The 21,392-nt window shown below is 40.8% G+C and overlaps 1 protein-coding gene across 2 annotated transcripts in view; it reads left to right on the forward strand.

The window, feature by feature from the left end:
- DCAF5 (DDB1 and CUL4 associated factor 5) overlaps positions 1 to 18,832 on the forward strand; it is a 74,451-nt gene extending 55,619 nt beyond the window's left edge. The window contains exons 8-10 of one of the 2 annotated variants that reach the window (XM_074148794.1): positions 10,030 to 10,157; positions 16,769 to 18,068; positions 18,123 to 18,822. In XM_074148794.1, the coding sequence (XP_074004895.1) occupies positions 10,030 to 10,157; positions 16,769 to 18,068; positions 18,123 to 18,577 (1,883 nt within the window). In that variant the 3' untranslated portion in view covers positions 18,578 to 18,822. Of the gene's footprint in view, positions 1 to 10,029; positions 10,158 to 16,768 lie in introns of both variants that reach the window. The other variant, XM_074148793.1, reaches the window with a different exon arrangement.
- Positions 18,833 to 21,392: the final 2,560 nt, after the last annotated feature.

The raw sequence follows: 21,392 nt of genomic DNA on the forward strand, positions 1-21,392 counted from the left end.
ACTGCATATTTTAGTGGTATTAAGTACAACTGAGTGCTATCCCGTGGTCTCAGGTGCTTTAGCAATAGTGAGAGCAAATTACAAGCTGCATTAGAGGTAAAGTGAAAATATTTTGTTTCATTTTCAAAGGCTGTTAATTACAGCTGAGAGGATGACTGGCCTCTAAAAGGTTTGGTTAGCGACTGGGTTTTGAGGAAAATGCCATTCTAATTTTGGATTGCTTATTTAAACAACATTTGACGTTGCAGTCCAGAAGTCCTGAAGATGGTCTTGCTAAAGATACCGGTACCTTGGCCTTCTGTTTTTGTGTAGGGTTTATAGAGACTTCTGCCCGCTTCCCTTTTAATTTGTATGATTCCCTTTTACGTTTGACACTGTGTTACTGCCACTTACGGAATTTTCCCTTAGTTAAAACAAAGATTACATACATTTTTATTATTGATTTATCTGTCGGTTTTTATGTGTGGACTGTACATCTGTGTGGATATACATTTTATGCATGTTACTATAGTTGTCCTGACTCTGTTTGTAAATTCTAGATTTGGGATTTTGTGTTTATCTGGCTGTGATGCTCTTGAAAACTTTTTTCCCAGGCAGCTGCAGATGACACTTTTTAGCTGGGACTTTTGCACAAAGACTGCTAAACTTTTGCACAAATAGCTAGAATTACCACAAAACAACGCCATCCATGTTTTGGTCAGCTTTCTGGTTTCTGGCTCTTGTAACTTGAGGAAGGGTGTCAGTGAACTTGCGACATTTCAGTTACAAAATTAATTACTTAATGTCAATTGCCCTCAGTGGTTGCTTAATGGAATCCAAATATCCTGTACTAGGAGCTGTGTGTCTTGGTCTCTTGTAACTTGAGCAGTTCTCTTATCAATTTAATGAAACTCGTGAGCTTTGTTAGACCTAAAGATTGGGCTTCTGTGGCAAATAATTCATTGGCCATCCAAATCACCTGTGACAGGCTTATTGAAGTGCTTTTCTTCATTCATCCCTTCTTGAAGGGTTGTGCCTGTGTTGAATGTGATGAAACATCCTTTCTTAAATCTCATCCTGTGGTTCAGAATAATTGTTCAGCTAGAGAGGTTGCTGTGCTGCTTCTTGGAGAAGCAGCCTTGCTGTAAGGATGTGGAAAGATTCTGCTTCAGTAGAAAACTCCTTCTCATGTTATAGCTTAAAATAGGAGTGTCTTTGGGTCTGTGATCTGAGGGGGTGGAATGTGGTCTTTCATTTACAATACTGTACAAACTAGACAGGATGATGCAACGTCCTGTACTGTTGGTTGGTATTTTAAATAAAAATGTCTCTCTAACTGATTTGTACCTTCCGCTTGAATTCAGACATTGTGTTGCTATAAATATTTATGATACAGCTCCCTTAAATTATATCAGCTATTTGTAAATAGCAAGTTTTTTTCAAGCATAAATCTTTTTACAGAGCTGCATCCTTAATGACAACTCTGAAATAGATGATTTTGCTTAAGTACAGGTGCAGCAAGTACTAGCTAGCTAATGGTTAGAAACGTTGCTACACAAGAGGTGAAGAAGAGTGGGAAGGAGCACACCAGTCAGACAATAGCAAGCATATTTCAAGTTGGAGGAATACGGTTACCTGTGCTGGTATTTTGCCAGGAAAATGGAACAAATTCTGCTGTTTTTTGCAAATAATCATAATTTTGAGGTGTCCTGCCAGTAGGCTGCATTAAGTCTTTCCCCTTCAGCTGGAAACTCTGCTGGCGGTTTTGTTCGGTCCAGTTATTAGACAGGATTTACTTCAGGCTGGGGGAGTCTGTGAAAAAAGATACTTCCTAAATTGCTTAGGAAGCTGTTCTGTTAAAGAGTTTTATTGGCTGTTTCCCTCCACAGTCTTAGATTTTTCTGAATAGGCCAGGATTTCCTATGCCAGAAGGTTTGTTGCTTTTTTACCACCTCTTTTCCTTTCTTGAAGATGGAGTAGTTTGCTCATTTTTCCACTTTCTTCTCCATCCAAGTACTATCCAGCTTTCCACTGTGCTTCAGAAGTAATTGCTGATTACTTGGTGAATTTGTTAGCCAATTTCCTCTTTAAAGTATATATTCCAGTTTTCTTCAGAGGCAGAGTTTCTAGCAGAATTAATACATTAGTCTGGCGGAAGTAAAGCGGTCCTGAGTTTCCACAATTTTTACTTTACTCCAAGGCAAGTTAGAAGTGAGAAGAGACATCGGCCCTGCATGATCTGCCCAGCAAGACTGTTAAGGTATAAGCACTTCAGGCAGTATGTAAACATAACTGGTATTAACATGGTCTCTTAGCTGGTAAAGAATCCCTGTTCAAGACAAAACCTGACATGTCTTATGGAGTAATAGAGGGCTTAGTAGACCAAATGTTTTGCAAAGTGGAATTTACATTCCTCACCCACTACTCTGAATCATCTTTGCAACTCAGAGCTTGTCTGTTGCTTTTGAAATACTGCTCAAAGATGCTATGTGAGGGATATGATGTTTATTTGTGATGGAGAAGACAGTTGGGGATCCTTCAGTTTACGTGAGCAGGCTGCCACCAGACTTCTCAAAAACTTCACTAAATCAGAACAGTGAAATGCATTTCAAAACCACTTTTTAATTCTGCCTTTGACTGTAACTGCTAGCAAGAAAGGGCCTGTCATTGTGGTCCTGTTACTAAACCAATTGCACCAATTTTCAGCAGAACTGATGCAATTTTTCTTCCCTTTTTTTCTCCTTGTTGGTCATTGTAAATGCAGACACCTCTTTAGGCTTGAAGAATTCAGCAACAGATCTTTTCACAACATTTGAACAGGGTTATCTTATTGGAGACAGCTTGTGGTTTAAGTTCTCAAAGTTCCAGGCTGATAAGTGAAGATGAATAATATATGATTAAGTGTTTCTTAATGTCTTTAGCTATTTTTGAGACTTCTGTATATGTGCACCCATGCATATATACTTACCAGTTGGGTTGGGACAGGGGGAAGCTGCCTGGCCCAATGGGGAGCACGCTCTGGAAAGTTTGTATTTTTTAAAAATGGATTTTTCTGAAGTGTGGTCTTGGGATCTAAACTGTTTTACTTTTAGGACTGTGGTTTCTCTCCCTTCAGGTCAGTGTTGACCATAGTGTGCAATGGAACACTTGTTTGATTATCACAGCAAGAAAGTGGTGGGGCAGTGTAGAAGAATTTAGTGGGATTTAGACTGGTTTCCATGTCGTTTGGATTTTAATACCAGGAACCTGTGGAAATGTCCTGGCTAGATGGCATCTGTCAGAAAACAAGGTGGTGCTTTGTAGTGCTGTAGCCAGGTGGAAAAAGATTCAGCATCTGTAAGTGTTTCTGTCACAGGCCTTGGCATGTTTAATACCTAATTTAGGACCAGAAAGGTGGAAATTAGACTGAGCACTGGGAGAGGCTGGAGAAGCCTTAGTCCCCAGCAGCTGGCCATCTGATTGTACCAAAGCTCCTTCCTCTTTGTTCTATTGAAAGTGTTTGCAGCTACCAGTACAAAATAAAAGCACAGGCAAGCAGTCTTCACACCTCTGTTTTAAAAAAAAAAAAAAAAAAAAAAAGCTATCAGTTGTGTGATAATTTCACTTATTTTATTCCCTTTATGTTCAGAAAGCATATTTGGTATTTGGTGGTGGTAATTTGCATGGTTCCAATTATATTGTAAAAACCATTGCGACCTATGCAGTTAAACACACTGAAAGAGCAACCTCTCTCAGAGGGGACAAAATGGAAAGGGTGTGCCAAAGTTTATTTCTATAATAATTTTGTCTTAGCTTTCATATTGTTGTTCAGCTCTGATGGTGATAACCACAGTGGGAAGGTTGGTAGAGATAAGATGCAGATAGACATGGCAGGTACGCAGTAGCAACAAAAGAAGGGAGGAAATATACATCCAAAAATAGCCACTACCACTTCAGCTTTCTGTATATTCTTTAGATGTTTAAATATGACTTTTTTTCTTTTGGCTTTTGGAACCTCTGCAGAGGTACAAGGCCGCCATGGGGCTGGTTCGAGGCATAGGCTGGGCAAAGGGGATGATCGCCTGGAAGAGTAGGTTGCCTGAGGCAGGTGCTGATGCCAGGCCACTGCACCCTGTGCTTATGGTAAATCTTTGCAAGGCCATGGTGATCCTTTCACCTGGCCTGGGAGGTGGAGGGTGGGTTTGAAGGTGACAAAGGAGGCAGTCTGCAGATGGAGTTGGAGCTGCTTTCTCTTGGGCAGACACTCCCTTTCGCTGTCTCTTGTAGTAGCAGAAGTAATAAGACAGCATCCCCTGGTACCTCCTTGAAACTGTCGCCTCTTACCGTGCTGGGAGGAGAAAGGATCCACTGTACAAAACAAATACAGGTGTGTGAATGACCAGAGAGAGGCTTTTTTAAGGAATCTAAACATAATCTGCTTCACTGCAGGCAGAGGCCCTATATGCTGTACATATTTGCTTGCGTTGTGCTGTGGATTTACTTTCCAAACTATGATATGTCTCTTCCGTTAGCACATCATGACCTCATAGGATTCAAATGCAGGGCTGTGGCCTACGGTCTAAATGTGTCCCGGAATATTATTAATGAAAACGAAATTAATTTTAAACGAGCTTTCTACTGTAGTGCCAAGTACTACAGTGGAATGGTATGCTATGGCACACTGGCAGCGGCTGCAAATATCTGGTTCTTCTCAGGAGTTTTCAGCACTTTGAATAATTCACAAGGCTTGTATGAAGTTATGCTTTAGTCTGTGGAACGTCTTTCTACCTTATATGAACAACCACTGGGACTTCTTTTTCAGTGTCCTAGATAGAACAGATAGAAAGGACTTCTTCTTAATGAGGTCATTTAATTCCTCTGTTACCGAGCCAGTGGAGGATTGTTCCTTAGCCCAGCAAGTTCTCCAGCACTTTGACAGTTGGGTTTTTTTAATGGTTGGAACAATGCAGCTTCCATTAGTTTAGAGACTGTTTTACATTCTTACAGGATTTCTGCACTAGGGCACTTTTCCTAATAATCTATCGCTTCCTTTTTTTTTTTTTTTCCTTATCCTTCAAATAATTAATTCTTCTGGTTTGTTTTTTTTTAAACACTGTTATGTGTGGTGGAACTTGCGCATCAGCAGTCAGGTTGCTGACCAAATCTCTCACTCGCCTTCATTATGATTTACTAGTGTTTTTTAAGATAGTTGGTATGTACCATCTAGTATGTCCTCAATATGTGAAATGTCATCTCATTTGCATAAATAGTTACAAAGGTGCATAACTAATGACAATTTAATTAGCATAATATATAAAACAAAATAATAAAGCAAGCCAAGAAGTAATCACTTTGACAACTTAGTAGACATCTACTACTTCAAAGCATCGTATTATTCCTTCAGTTTATATCAGAGCCTGTAGACATTCCTTGTGTTGCCATGGTATTCTTGTCAAATCTGTGTAGGGGAAATCTGTTTTAAAATGTACACCTCAGATTTAGCCTTTTGTAAGTTATTTCTTCCAGATGGTCAGATATCATAGTAGGATATTATGTAAAGAATTTTTTGAGACTTTGTATTGCTCCTCTTTGGAGCATTTATTTGCAGGGTACAGAGGAAGAGAGATTTTCTTGACATTTCACTTCGTGTATCAAATAAAAGCAGACCAAAGAAACAGCAACGAGCACAGCTAGAACACTAAACCACTACTCAGAACTGTCTTTAAGCATAGCAATTTTTGGAAAGTATTGCAAAACCAGCTAGTATATCTCCATCCCTTCTCTCCAGTAGTTAGAGATTAGAAAGTTACAAACCTTCTAAAATCAGCGTAATTGGCCTTTGAAGACTTTTTTTTTTGGTAATATTATTAACAACATATACAGAAGCCATTAGCTTACATATAAGCACTGCTTATACACGTGGTAATTACCGAAGAATATAAAAGCTGCCATGCTAAACCAGTTGCAGGACCTGTGCGTGCCACTAAATTTAAAACCAAACAAACAACACTCCTATCTCTTAAAAAACCCTCAAACCTCCAAAGCAAAATTTGAGTGTTGTTGGGATAGCAGAGGCCAATTCTGCTGAAACAATACAAATAGAATATACCAGTTCAAGTGAAGACAGCAAAAAGAAATAGAAATTATTACAGGCAAAAAAGGAAGATGGCCTCAGGAATTTCAGCAGTTCATGGCCAACCTCTACTTAATGTACAGATGCACGTTATTTTTGCCAGCAGACATGAGCAAACTTTACTCACACTGTGAGATGACTGGAAGCTCTATGGCTGCAGCTAAGCCTCTGCTGGGAGACCAGGGGGGTTCCAGACAAGTCTGGACACAGGCATCTGTCTGCCACACAGATACACACGTAATTCCATACCAACTTTGCTGAGCCACTGTAAAATGAAGGGACCACTGTCAGGAGAAGGATGTAGAAGGCTCTGCATTAAGCACTAACTTAGAGATGTCACTTAAGCACATAGGAGTTGGTAGACTAAAATTGCATCAGGCAAGGGATTGTCCAGAAATGAGGTTCTGGGGCAGTCTATTATATTTGACACAGAGATTATCAGAGTGTTACTGGAATCAATACTTCTTGGTTTAAATTATTAAAACCTCTTATGCTACTGGAAGAAGCTGACTGCTAAGATTTGTGATTGCAGTAATCTGCTCCTACTGGACTTTAATGTAAATTGGGTAGTTAGTTGTTTTAAGAGGCTTTGTAGGGAAGTTCACCTTCACTCTAAAAGGAGTGAAGGATGTTCTAGTACTGTGCTTCCTCTGATTTTACTGTTAGTGGCTTAGAAGGAATTTTGGAGAACTTCAGTATTATAACAGAAAGCTTTTGAGTTCCTTCATAGAATCACAGAATGGTTTGGGTTGGAAGGGAACCCTGTTAAGGGCAGGGACACCTTCCACTAGATCTGGTTGCTCAAAGCCCCATCCACCCTGACCTTGAACACTTCCAGGGATGGGGCATCCACAACTTCCCGAGCAACCTGTTCCAGTGTCTCACCGCCCTCATTGTAAAAAAATTCTTCTTTATATCCAATACAAATCTACTCTCTTCAGCTTAAAACTGTTGCCCCTTCTCTCACTACAGGCCTTGATAAAAAGTCTGTCTTTCTTATAAGCCCCCTTTATTGAAAAGCTGATATAAGGTCTCCTCAAAGTCCTCTTCTCCAGACTGAAAAACTCCAACTGTTTCAGCCTGTCCTCATAAGAGAGGTGTTCCACCCCTCTGATCATTTTTGTGGCCCTCCTCTGGACCTGCTCCAACAGGTCTAGGTCTTTCTTGTGCTGGAGACCCCAGAGCTGGACACAGTACTCCAGGTACTCGCCAGGGTGGAGTAGGGGGTCAGAATCACTTCCATCGACCTGCTGGTCATGCATCTTTTGATGAAGCCCAGGATGCGGCTGGCTTTCTGGGCTTCAGACACTTTCTGAATTTGATGAGAGCCTAGGGAGAGCTGTGCTCTAGACATGGTATGCTGTGCACTCTTCATCCAGTGCTTTTAGTGTATTGATAAACATTTAAAGCTTAATGCCAGAAGACATTTCTGGCATTAAATAACTGTTTTCACTGTTTTACTAGGAAAATAACCATGTGTTAATTCACACAGTACCACAAAAGGCCAATGACTGACTTGGAAATGCAGCCCAAAATATTGGTGCCCTAAACTGGTATTTCATCTCCATTATAATTCTTTCTTTGCTTATTGTCTTTTTAACTTCTCAGTCTTTTGTGAGTGATTCATAGTGTGTTTCATAGGGCATATTTCTTGGTTTGTACTGAATTCAGGCAGCTAGAGTCCATGGATAGTTAAAACTTGTTTTAGGCATTACTTACAGACTTGGAAACATTTCCTAAGCAAATTGTCTGTTCATTCCCGAGGCCCTCTTTCCGGAACACTTGTCTGCTAGGTCAAGATAAATGCACTGAGAACTGGACTTGATGTAACCATCTACCACTGGCTTGATAGATGCAATTGGATTGACAACTGTGATTTGGCTGGAAGGAATGCTATGGGAGTAGGGCAACTTGCCATCAGCCATAAATATGGTCATGAGTGTCTAGCAGGGTGAGCAGAATGAAAGGACGTGAGTAATCTCATAAAATGGAAAAGAAAATCAAAAAAGCCCAATTTGGCATTTAATGAACTTGCTCTTCAATCAGTTACTTCTCAGTCAACTTTGTTTACATTGGTGAAATCTTGCTCTAGTGGCCAAAGGCAGAACTTGTAGAACCGTTCATGTAGCTCAGTCTCAGTGCAGTTTCAATGAACGTATTTCATCACTGGAGTGATCGTCTCCCTTTCAAGTTTTCTTAATTTTAAATGAGCTTTCATTCTATACACAAAGTCTTTAAAATGGCCATGCGATTTGGTCCTTGGAGTTACTCACCATCTCTTTTCCCTTCTTCAGGCACATTATCTTTCTATCCCAAAGTTCCATGAGGCTGCAGTTTGTCTGCAAAGAATGATTTGTGCAAACAGAACACTTTCCAAAAGCAGTAAAAAGATCTGTCTCTAGATTTTTAGGAGTTGGATGACTCCTTGCTTCTAAAACCTTATCATGTTCTGTACACCATGTATGCATCGGTCTGGCCTTCAGAGTGTAGTTAAAATGAGTGGAAGGGATAGAGTACTTTTTCTAAGAAGAAAGGGGCTAAACACAACCTCACTGGCTGCAGTTCTTTATTGTTTATGTAACCTACCAAATTGAAGGTGATATAGGAATGACTTTTTTTTTTCCTTTTTTTTTTTTTTCCTTGACCCTTCTATCTTGCTACTCTTCAGTGTTAATGCAAGTTTTTCTTTCGGAAATGTGCATTGCAGGAGAACTCCAACTCTCTGTTTTAGAAGACAAGTTGTTCAACATTGGGCTTAGGGCTTAAACCAGCAGCTATTTCAGCTGAAAGAGCTCCCATTGAGGACAAAGGAGGATAGCAAACATCTTCATCAAGAAAAACATAAAGTTTATTCATTTAGTGTTGAGATGCCTATAAGTAGCAGAGAAGCTAATGAAATTATTTTAACTTTCTGTAAAGTTTGCTTACAACCTTTGAAGTTGTAAATAGCAAGATTGTTTTCCTCTGAAGTGGTTTTCAGTTTTTACTTTCCCTCTTTTTAACGTTTCGGTTTCTTTCACTGAAGATGTTAATCATAGCATGTTGATTGACACTTGTTTATTATTATATTGATTTATTATGTATGTTTACACAGGTATGCTTTCTAACAAACATATGGTTTCAATTGTGTAAATCTACTAATATAAAAAATTACTGTGTGAGTTTCTTGCTTTGGTTATATAGACCTAGTAAGAGTCAATGAACAATGTCTGGCTTCTGTTTTGAGTTTTACCATAAGCACAAAAGCATTCCACTTCAGTCAATTCGCTGCCTTGTGACAAAGAGTGATATAACCCACTGGTCAGATATGGTATTTCAGGTCCCTCTCTAAGCTTGATTCACAGAAGTATGTGGTGTTATAGATCCTGGTCTAGGGAAGGCTATACTTATACTAAGTCCAGCTGTAATGTAGTAACTCAAGTTTCTAGGCTTGAAGATTGCCTCCTTTAGATTCCTTCCCATCAGACTGGACTAAACTGTGACAGTAATGAATTGCTGATTTAAAAAGTAAATTGAAAAAACAGAGTATAGCTATTAAGTCAACCTCTTTATTTCCCTCTGCTTCAAATTTACAAACTGTGAGTAGTGTCATGCCTTAGGCACAATGGTTTCACTGGTGATTTCATTAACTATGTATGTTGTTCTTATTCACATACTTGTTGTATTAGGTCAAAAACCTTCATTGTCTGTTTAGATAGTTTGAACTAAAGCTAGCCTCTAAGTCCTAATTTGCAAGAAGGATGCTTTTCATCAAACTTGCAGGTTTTCATAGGGGCATTGCTCATCAAATCGGAATTCTGCAGCCAACACAGGCCTTAAAATATTGCAAAATAAAGCTGAAGCACATTGTCAAATATAATACAACTTTGAATGATTATGAATGAAAGCAATATGAAGATTTAATGATTCATTTCAGTGTGTGCTTGTTTTTCCCCTAGGTGGCATTGGCAGGGTCGTCAATGGTGCTTTTATGGTATTGAAAGGTCATCGGTCAATTGTAAACCAAGTCCGGTTTAATCCTCACACTTACATGATCTGTTCTTCTGGCGTTGAAAAGATTATAAAGGTAAGATTAATTATCAGAAAATGTGTTCTTTCAGTATTTCAGGATAAATACTTTGCTTAGCTCGGCGTCATTCTTTTTCACACCCATCCTGTCTTCTCATCTTACTCATTTGTAAAGTGGTATGTCTCATTTGCTGGCTAAACTGATGCAAATTTTTAATTGGGCATTTCAGCTGTGAACTCCGTTTCAATTTTAAAGGTTTGAGATATAAGAGATAAGATCAGAATTTCCTGGATTTGTACCTTGAAAAAGGAAATGTTTTTTTTCCAGTCTCTTTCTGTACATAACTGAAGTATCATGCAAACAGTCCTTTTCTGGAGAGTTTGATCACAGCTTTAACATCTCACCTCCTAAAACTTCTGGTAGTTTGGTCTAAAATGTAATAACAATCTCTCCAAAGAGTATCATTGGGCTTGGCTTAGCCTGACCTACCTGAATTTAGACCAAATACTGCCTCAGGAGCCCTTCTATAATTTTTTGAGCGCACTTCTGCATTGAATCAATTCATCATACCTTTCTGTGACTTCCAGAGGAAACAGGACTCTTAATACCTTCCACAATATGTCTTTTCTGAATCCTCCAGCAATGTACAGTATTTTTAGACAGTTTGTGTTCTTTTTTTATATGGAATGTAAAGAAATAACAATCTTAGGTCCTGAAACTTTTTTTCCTTAAAGAAAGACAGTCAGTATTGTGGGAGCAAGGCAGAAACTTTTTTGTCATTTCTAATAGCAGAGGTGGAGGGTGGGGAGGCAGAGGATTATGCTACAATAATGCACTTGCGTTCTGCTGCCATAGAAATTTTGCTATAATTTTGGTCTACCAAAAAGATGAAAGAAAGCAGAAAGTTAGAAGCAGCATCAGTTCTCATTTTCCTACTTAAAAATTCAGTCTATCTGTTGAATGACTTCATAAAAGTCTTACCTGCATGTGGCTGTAAATGAGGTTGTTTGAATATTAGTAAATGCTTCAGTCAGCTACAAGTTGACTGAGTGAACTTGCCCTGCAAAGGAAAGTGTTAGTGGTCTGCAACTTATGGACCAGAACTGGCCCAAAACCCTGGGATCATGGCCCAATGTCCAGCTGCATCACTTGCATTACAGCTGCTAGCAGCATTTGGGTTCTGATTGTGGTTCAGCTTTTCTTCTCTTCTACTTTCCACTGATCCTTTAGTTTGCTTTTCTACTTTTTTCTTCATCTGTATCCTCTGACAGGTTTGATCACAAATCTATCAAGTCCAGGCTTTGGACAAAAGTGCATCGAGGGGTCTTAGCAGCTCACCGAGTTTTCAATTTCCAAGCAGTCAAACTGCCGCTGTTTAACAACAGTTTTGCCAGAGGCATTTTTTTTATTTTATTTGGGAACTTGATTCACAGCCTGAATTCTCCCTTTTGGATTTTTGATCTGCTGACCCTTTACCCGATGAATCCTTCCTGCATGAGTGTTCTTAGACTGTTGGATTACCATTGGTATAAACATCCCCTGTGTTGCTTTTGTGTACTTCTGCTTGGGTTTTGGCGGGGTTTTTGTTTTTTTACCTAGTGATTAAAAGGTTAGTTTGATTAAGGCTCCAGTCACAGGTTGTGTAACTCTTTCAAAGACACCTCTGCTTGACTGCCTCCTCAGAAGAGAACGCCTGTTGTGTCGCAGTGTGTGCGATGGAACTCGTGTAGCTGCTTTGAAGGAACTGAATTCCCCAAACATTGCAAGCTAGAAACAAATTAAGGGAAGGGTGTTTCATGTATTAGTGAGCCAGAACTTCTTACTCTGTTGTTGTATGTCATTTTGTCTTGGCTTGTAGTGTGCCTTGTTTGGGGATCAGGTTGTTTTAAGGCTCGTATCTTGTCTGATCTGCATGACTTCGCTCTTGAAAGGTACCGTCTTAGTGAACAGCAGTTGTGGGTGACCATACAATAGTGGTTTCTTCTTCATTCCAGCTACTTCTGCAGATAGGCTGGAGGCTGGTAACTGCCACTAGCACAAGGGCAAACCAGGAAAAGCACCACCAGCAGTTCTGAGGGGCTATTCACTGTGTTAGAAACAGCTGGGAACACAAGTCCTTCCCTTGCATGGCTGTCTTTCCCCCATACAAACACTTGACGTGCTTGCTCAGAGAGGTTGAGATGAGAAGAGGAAGAGCCATAAATTAAAGTGATAGGGTTTTTTATGTTTTCTTGTTTTCTTGGTTTTTATTTGTTTGTTTTACTCAGTTCCTTAAGAAGTGTCCTTCCTTAACTGTCCTTCAAGAGTCTTCTAAAAATCTTTCTGGAATTAAATTACAGAAGATAACTTCACTGTGGTTGGCTGGTATTCCATTCCCTCAATTGTAGAGACTCTGTGATGAATTAAAAATGTGGATGCAAGTAGTTGTTTGTCTGAGCCCTTAATTTTTAGACTAGCTGGCCTAAATTTAGTACTTCAAGAAGTGAGGAATTGATAGCACCAGTATCAAGCCGTGATACAGACAAGCCATTCAATAGTTCCACGTGCTTCTGCCAACACACTTGCTATTTTAATGCTGATTGCAAATGAGATACAAATTCATCTCGGGCCTAGCCCTGCTGAAATGAATAGTATTCACAAGAATGATTTTGACCTTTGTGGTTATGGGCTTTTTGCTTTAGTTTTATTTTGTTGTAAAACACCTGCAAGAATATAACTCAGTAACTCAGTGGTTTAGGGTTTGAATTCTGCTCAGGCTGAGAATACAGTGGATAAGATGAGGGTCAGGGGGTGTGTGAATATTCAAGTGAGGAGGTTTCAGAAACCTAAAATAAGACTCAACAAGCTCATCGGTAAAGAATACTAGAAGCCTTGACTCCTGGCAGTGTGTGCTGGGACACATCAACCCAACTGAAATGCTCGTTGCCCTCCATTTCAAAAACCTGAACCACAGTAAAATTGTATGGAAAAGCACAGTTGTGAACTAAAATTATTATTTGCAGCAAGTATTCGCCACGAGGGCTAAAGCAACATAAAACAGAAAAATACCACTTTTCCCTCAGTTAAATGTGTGAAACATTGGGATATACTGGCAGGAAAACAAATTGCATTGCAGAAGAAATAAATGAGGCTTTCCCTCTGATGTGTGGGGCTTAGAGGAGGGCCACGGAGAATTATGCAGTTAGAAGACAGTTCCAGAAAAGATAAAATAGGGAAAGTGCATAAAGATTTTCAGAAAGAAATACTGTTTTGTATTGGAAATGTAATACCGTGCAACTGAGCACAACTGTTGTAGGTCCCATTTGTTAAAAAATCATCAGTATATCAAAGATAGCAAAGTCTATTTGCCTATGTTGCTATGGTGACAGATTAATGTCATTGTGGCTAGCTGCCTTTGCCTAATCAGATATATGGATGGTTTTAATTATTCTTGCACTACGGGCATAACTACTTTTTTGTTTTCAAATTTGGGGGTTTGCCACCATGGAATACAAGCAATTCAAAGACGCTCTCTGTAGCATCTCTGCTGAAGTAGAGAACCAGTTTTGTACTCCCCGTTTTTTTTGTTGTTCCTATTTTTATATCCATACTTGGGGCATCAGTGAGTAATATTCAGCTCCTTAATCCTCTCACAGAGAAAGAACTTCGTGATAGATTGCTGCTTCAGTGGGATGATTTGCCAACTTATTTTCTCCAATTTGCTCACATTCTTCCTTGACATGGCATCAGTCAGAGGATGAGAAAAAGCCAAAGGCATTCCATTTACAAAGGAGCCTATTTCGGATGCCACAGAGGGCATTGGACCAGTTGCTGCTATTTTAAAGACCTCCCAGTTCTGCCAAGGATAGATTCTTAGTCTGATTTCTTTCTGGGACTCTGGCAGGCCCTTGCACTCCCTCATGGCAAAATGTCTAAGAAGTAAGGGTATCAATCTCCAGAGACATCTGATGCTGTACAAACAGGTATTCATCCTGAATTCCCTTGACTTCTCTTTGTTATTTACCCCTTCTCTCTGAATAAATCTGTCTTGGAATGGAAAAGCCTCACTATGGACTCTTTGTAGTGTAGCTATCTTTTCAATATTTAACACTGCTGTATTTTCTCTGGTGCTTGCAGAAATACCTGTTAGCACTAATGAGGATGTGGAATCTCTGTGCACACATTATGTACCTTTTTAGATGACTTTTCATTATAAAACAGACCTTTCCCAGAGACGCTTCAGAGTGGACTACCTCTCCTCCATTTATATTGGTTCACACAGAATCTTAAGAGTTTTCTAATTCTCTTGCTTAAACAAGAAAAAAAAAGTTTTATAAAACCTAGTGATCAATCTAGCACTGCTAAGGCTATTTGAGGAAGGGGCATGCCAGCCTGCTTGCCCAGGCATACAGTATGAAGCATTTATCTTTGTGATTTACAAGAAGGTATACGCTTCTTAAATACGGAAAGCTCTGATCTGCTTGCTGAAATGCTCGGTAGTGGGACAAAGAGGGAAAAAGATCTGATAAATTGTGAGAGAAGGTACTGAACGTGTGCTAGTTAAATCATCAAGAAGGCAGCAAATCAGAATAGTCCCTAGAGCAAGCAGAGTTCTATTTTTCTATTAAAAAACTTGCTGTATCCCTGAATCGACAGTCTCTCTTGTGCACCCACTGAGAGAAGACTCTTTCCCATGTTGTATTTAGGAGGCGAAGCAGATTCTGTTCTTTTGAATATTTTAAAAAGGTTAACTATGGTTGATGGAAGTCTATACATAGTGGGCTTAGGTTGGGTTTTGTTATCTTTATCCAAACCTGATGCTTGTCCCTTGAGATAGGTGTCTAGTAAGTGCAGTGCTTGAACCAGTGGAGACTGTCTTCATTGTGGTTTCAAGTATTATATTAATGAACTGTACTGGAAGAGAATTTACTTACGTACTGCAAATAATAAAAATAGCAATTAAGTACAAATAGTGAGTACACCTTGATACTGAGGCACATTCCTAGGAACAGGCCAATGTAATGCAATGTAAAATTCCTTTGCCTTTGTTCTAAAAGCAGCTTGATGGTTGCCATACAGAAGAAGGTGTATCTGCAGCCCACTTTAATTTTGGAATAGTGTATCTTTTATATGATCTATAGCCAGATCATATGTGGAAGCTCTGTTAACCATAAATTACAGGGGATGCGACGTAAAGGTATTCAACTTTGGGAGAATTCCAGAATATAGGTTACCTGTACATCTAAAATTTGGCTGTGTGGAACAAGTAGGTGCAAGATAATTTATTTTGTTTTATTTCCAATATTAAAGGTGTGCGGTTTTACTGTACGCTGTTGAAAAGCTCTGCGAATACCAAATTACTGGCATTCTCGTGGGCTTTTTTTATAGTGCTTGTCATGGTAGTATCAGATTATGTTGCATGTGTTAACTACGCATCTGTGAAATGAGTGCTGCTTATCTCATTTATACAGGCAAAATACTCTTCTTGTTAGTGCTTTTGTGTATTTGGAACAAAACTTGACTGATTTCTGTTGGGGAAGAGAGTTAGATGTTTTTTGCAAGTCTATCTTAAAAGGCCAACCTGGTATAGACAGCTGGCATAGGATTTTTTTTCCCTGGGCTTGTTAGTGGGCTAAAAGCAAACCATGACTGAAATCAGGTATTTTATAAGCAGAACTACAAGGCAGTGTTGTGGGTAAGTTCTGCTTACCGTAAGTGTTGTCCATCACGTTAACAATCGATCTAGAATAAGGTGATAGGGTTGTCCAATGTGTGCCTTAAACAAATTGTCCCAAATCCATGAGTAAAACTGAGAAAGGTAAGGAGCTCCAACTACTATGTTTGCTATGGATTACTAATACTATGTTGATAAGTATTACCAGTTTCTTAGGGATATTGGTGGATCTTCTTTGGGGCTTTTTTTTTTTTCTTTTCCCCTCCACACCAGGAAACTGAGGGAAGGCTGGATGTACAGCACAGTCAAGGCTGTTGCTATTGGTGAAATCATTACACTTCACAATGTTGTTCTCTCCACTTCAGAAGTAGCTTTCAGTAAAACTCTTCTCCTTCACCTTTCCCTACTAACTAAAACTGCTGCTGTGTCCTGAGAGGATGTTGGATGCTTTTCTTTCCTTTCTTTCCTTCCTTTCCAACAGTCTCCAGACTGTTTCCTGGAGGGAACAGTGCAGTTCTGCTTTTCACCTCCACACATTGAGCTCCCTGCCTGCTGATAAGGTGTGAGGGACTATGCAGCTGGGTGAAATATACTCTACATCACTGGCACAAGCAACTCTAGTTTCCTGGGAAACAAGTGCCTTCATTAGTGCTAAGACTGTATTGTAGCTTACCGTTAGTGAGTACGCATCCCCTGTTACATAAAAATAGAGCCCTGCAATTTGGGAGAAATTATTACACAATGAAATATTGAAATGATGGATAATCTGTGGGGTGAAAGCTTTTAAATTCTGGATGGGTGAAGTAGATGCAGGAAAAACACATTTGTAAAAGGCTAGAAAAAAACCCCACATCTCCGGAATACTTGTAAGTATGAGTCTGATGGCTAACATTTAATAAAAACAATCTGCAACTTGCAATTGTTTTGTGTATTTGTGCTACTGTTCTATTTCAAATGCATATAATAGCTTATGAATTCAAACACATACGTATTTTTTTTTTGTTTTCTGTTACAGATCTGGAGTCCTTACAAGCAGCCTGACTGCACGGGGGATCTGGATGGTAGAATTGAGGATGATTCGCGTTGCCTCTACACTCACGAAGAGTACATCAGCCTGGTGTTGAACAGTGGTAGTGGTTTGTCCCATGATTATGCCAACCAGTCGGTCCAGGAAGATCCAAGGATGATGGCCTTTTTTGACTCCCTGGTGCGCCGGGAGATCGAGGGCTGGAGCTCAGACTCGGACAGTGACCTCAGTGAGAGCACAATCCTGCAGCTCCATGCAGGAGTAAGTGAGCGCTCCGCTTACAGCGAGTCGGAGTCCTCCGCCTCTTTGCATCACTCCCCACCACACGTGGCTGAAGAGTCTGATGAAACTGCCTATAACTTGAGAGCCTTAAGATCAAGTGAATCCCCCTCAGCCAGAGAAGACGTGGCTTCCCGTCAGCAGAGGCTCTCCGCACTGAGAAAGTATCAGGATAAACGTCTCCTGGCTCTTTCCAATGAGTCTGACTCTGATGACAATACCTGTGAGGCGGAACTAGATACGGACCTTTTCCCACGGCCACGGTCCCCGAGCCCTGAGGAGAACGAATCCAGCAGCTCCAGCAGCAGCAGCAGCACAGAAGATGAAGAGGAACTGAATGAACGACGTACATCTATGAGGCAACGCAATGCCTTGAGGCGCCGGCAGAAGGTGCAAAAGGAGCAAAGGACTAGCACTAACACGGAGAATGTGACCCCCTACATAGGTGAGGACATCTATGATTACCCCCAGATCAAAGTAGATGATCTTTCTTCTTCTCCAGCTTCTTCGCCAGAAAGGAGTTCAGCCAATAAAGAAGTTCTCAAAGAAAGGACTTCTCCTTGTTCAGACAGCGAATCAGTGGAGAGAAAGATTTACAAAGCTTACAAATGGCTTCATTATTCTTACATATCGTATTCAGCTAGTAAAGATGGTGAATCCTCCAGAGGAGATGGAGAGAATGATGAAGGGAAACCAGGAACTAGTGGAAGGCACAGTACATCACACTCACTAAATAAGGAAGATGCTAGGAACTTGAGTTCAGTAGGTCCTCAAGGTTCCCCAGCTCTTTCTACTGAAAGCCACAACAAAGAAACTTTAAAAGAACGTGGCTTGACAGAAAATTCTGCTAATGGTCAAGCTCATGAATGTGACAATCAGCGGCGGATGGAGGGTCAAGAAAACACATCTGAAGACGCTAGCAGTGGAGGTATAGAGCATCCTTTTGAGACTAAAAAGCTCAATGGAAAAGCCAACCGTAAAGGGCTAAGTAGTTGTACTGAAGAACCTTGCATTCAGACAGCAGGACTTGTGGAACAGAAAAATAGTCAGAACTGTCAACCAGCATCAAGCCATCACTCACTGGTCCCTCCATTCTCCGCTGTGGCCATCTGCAGCATGTCAGGTCACTGCTCCAGAAACCAGACTGATGACAGTGAGGAGAGGAGCCTCGACACCTCCTGCATTAACCACAACAATGGCCACTTGCATCTTCGCCCTTCTTGCTTCAACAACGGACAGAGTTTTGGAGAGCAGGAGGCTGTGACGCAGGGACTACAGGTGCGCTCAAATGCTGATCATGGCAACCTTGTACAGACGGGTGTGACCTTGCACAAAGACTGCTGCCTGTCCGAGCTGGACTCCAACAGCTACAGTGTGAACACAAGGGAGGATACCGCTGACTTGCATCCTGCGGGCAGTGAGAGCTCTCAGTCTCTCGGAGGACTGAAAAGACACAGAGCGGAGTTGGAAGATGCAGATTCAGAGAGTTCATCCTTAGAAAAGAAGTTAAAAACATGATAAATGCAAATGTCTGTCGTAGTGTGCACTCTCTCAAAAAAAAAAAAAAGGAAAAAGAAAGTATTAAAGGCACATAGAGCTTGGGTCTGAAACATTGCGTTTGATTCTCCATTCCATTCTTCAGTGGGTCTGTTTTAGATTGCCAATGGTTCATGCTGTATAAAAATCCAACTTACTCCTTAATGAGACTGAGTCTAGTGTACCCATACAAGGTTCTGTTTAAAGTAAATCCTTATTAAGACGGTTGACTGAATTATTCTTGTGTGAACATGTGTCGTTTGTTCAGCCAGCCAACCAGGATGACTGCTTTAAGTTTTAATTGTTCTTCTGAGAAGGAATTTTTCCGTACTGACACTTATTACACGTTACAGGCTGAAGAATGATTGAATTAGATCACATTGGTGGTAGCTTGGGGTGTGTTTCTTGTTGAGGAAAACAGGAAAGAAGCCTTTCTGGGCCCTTTATTCTGCTTCAGAAACTAAAGAAATGGAACCATTAGGGAGGATATTTTCAGAACTGACTGGTATCTTTAGAGACTAAAGTTCATAAAACACTTGCTTCTGATACAGTTCAGTGACATTATTTTTATGCCAACAGAAAAGCTATAGGAAGTGAGCCTCTTTCCAAAATCAACTTTAGACTGTTCCCATGGTGACATTCAATTTTGTGGGTTTTTTAAAAGAAAAGAACTGAATAACACAGTGTCATCACTATACTAAAATGTGATTGTTTGCCAAGAGGAAAGTATTATGTTGTAGGCCTCACTCTAACCAAGGGCTATTAAAAATCAGGCATTGAAACATGCCTTTCCGTGAGTTTAACATGTAGAGATTCATTACTATTATTAAGAATCTGATTGTGAGTGTTGGGATGTGTTTTGACTGTGCCCTCCCCTCCCCCCATGTGCTTACTTTTGGGAGGCAGCAGGCCAAAGAGAAAATAGCAGAAGAATGGATAATGTCACTGGTGCACATTAACAGCAACACTTGCTAAAGTCTGAAAACTGCCCTTTTTTTTTTTTTTTTTTTTTTTTTAGCAGTTTTCTTAGCCCAAAGCTCAAAACAGGTTGGCATTGGAGGTCAGGGTTGGTTTCCCACCACTGCAGATTGGTGGGTGGATTCAGCAGAGCTGTGTTGGTACGGGAGAGCTTCAGAGAAACGTCCCCACGTGTGAGAACGCGGGGGCTCCAAGTCTGGCAATCGGAACTGGAGCAAGAGTGTAGCTCTGCCTGCCAGGAACTGGTGTAATGGTCAAGTAGTCGGAGTCTGTTCTTGCCTGAGCTCTGTTTTTGATGGAGTATCTTGTGAGTCCTCTCAGTCCTGGTGTGCTGGAATTGGCGGAATTGCACTTGCTTCCCCAGCAACAAGGTAGGAGGAGTCAGAGTGTGGAGGGAAAAGAAACCACCTGTAAAGGACAGGAAAACCACGTGTGCGTGGCTTGCAGTGCTGACAACAGAAAAAGAGGCTTCTTTTGACCCCAGTAATTGTCACGGGCTTTCAACCCAGTACTGAGGAAGGACTAGATTATTTTAAGGAATAGGAGATTTTTGCTTTCGATATGACTCTAGCAGTACACTAATTATTCTGGTCTCAGAATAATTATTTCATACGCACAGCTACCTGGTTCCTGGGGAAAGAAGGAAGATGCCCTGTTAAAACATGATGGAAGTAAGGGAGCACTTGGGGTGCTGGGAGGGAACGGTGTGGGGCGGAGAGTGAAGAACACGAGATGAAAAATTGTCTTACAGCTACTGTGTGCCATGGGCCGTTTGCCCGCCCTTGGTCGGCTTCGCTAAGTGAGAACTTGGAATAAGGTACGATGTCATATTTAAGAAGGGCGTAAGAAGGCCGAAAGAAAGGGATGTTTTCAAACAGAAGTGCAAGTGCCAATAAGGAGACAAGCTGATACATTGTTACCTTAATGAAAAAATTGTTCTGGACTGATTCTATTTTAGAGTGCTGCAATCAAGATCACTATAAGAGTGTTCTCCTTGGTTGTAAAGACACCTTATTGTAAATGCTGCGTTTTAGCCAAAATCTTGAGGTTGCCGAGTCAAAAGTTTATTATTTTATTTTTTAAAAGTTCTTTACATTGGAAAATTTTCTCAGCTGTCGCTTCTTGGGCTCAGCTCTCCTCTGAAGAATGCCCAGATTGCTGGTGAGTGAGTGTCTCCACTCTCCTTTGACATGGTCATCTTTTCTCAGTGTTATCTCAAATGCCTTGCAGTATCTGCTTTCTGGTTCTTTTGTTTGTTTTCAAAAGCAGAATAAAATCTCCCGGGTTTGGTGTTAACGCTCCTCTGCGGGCTCTGGGCATAAAGGTGTGCTGTGGTTTCCCCAAAGACAGCCTCCCATCCCCTCTGCAGCTTGTTGTTTCTAGTCTCCCTCAGGCAGGAGGAGGAAGGTAGGCTGCAATCTTAACCTTTTGTTCGCAGGAAATTTCAGTGCACACAAGAACTGTAACTTCCCAATCAGTGGGTTCACCTTCTGACACGGAGAACTGTTATCAGTGCCAGGCAGCTGCAGTGTCTGGAAAAGACCAAATAAAATCAAGCAGGCAGCAGCAGCATGCCCGCTGCAGGGAGCCAGCAGTGGCAACAGCCGCTCTTTGTAGAGCGCTTTTCTTTGTCCTTGATGCTGTACATCTGCTGGCTCTCCCCACGCTGGGCCACTAGCCCTGCTGGGTCACTGGCCCTGCTGTGCACTGGCCATTCCTGGGCCGCGGGATGGGAGCGGTGCTGGGTGTTTGGGGTTGCTGCTCCCCGCTTCTGGGGACAGAGAGGAAGCCGTTCCGTGGAAAATCTTACAAGTTTATC

The sequence above is a fragment of the Numenius arquata genome, chromosome 6, assembly GCF_964106895.1.
Source record: "Numenius arquata chromosome 6, bNumArq3.hap1.1, whole genome shotgun sequence".
In the NCBI taxonomy this organism is placed as follows: domain Eukaryota; kingdom Metazoa; phylum Chordata; class Aves; order Charadriiformes; family Scolopacidae; genus Numenius; species Numenius arquata.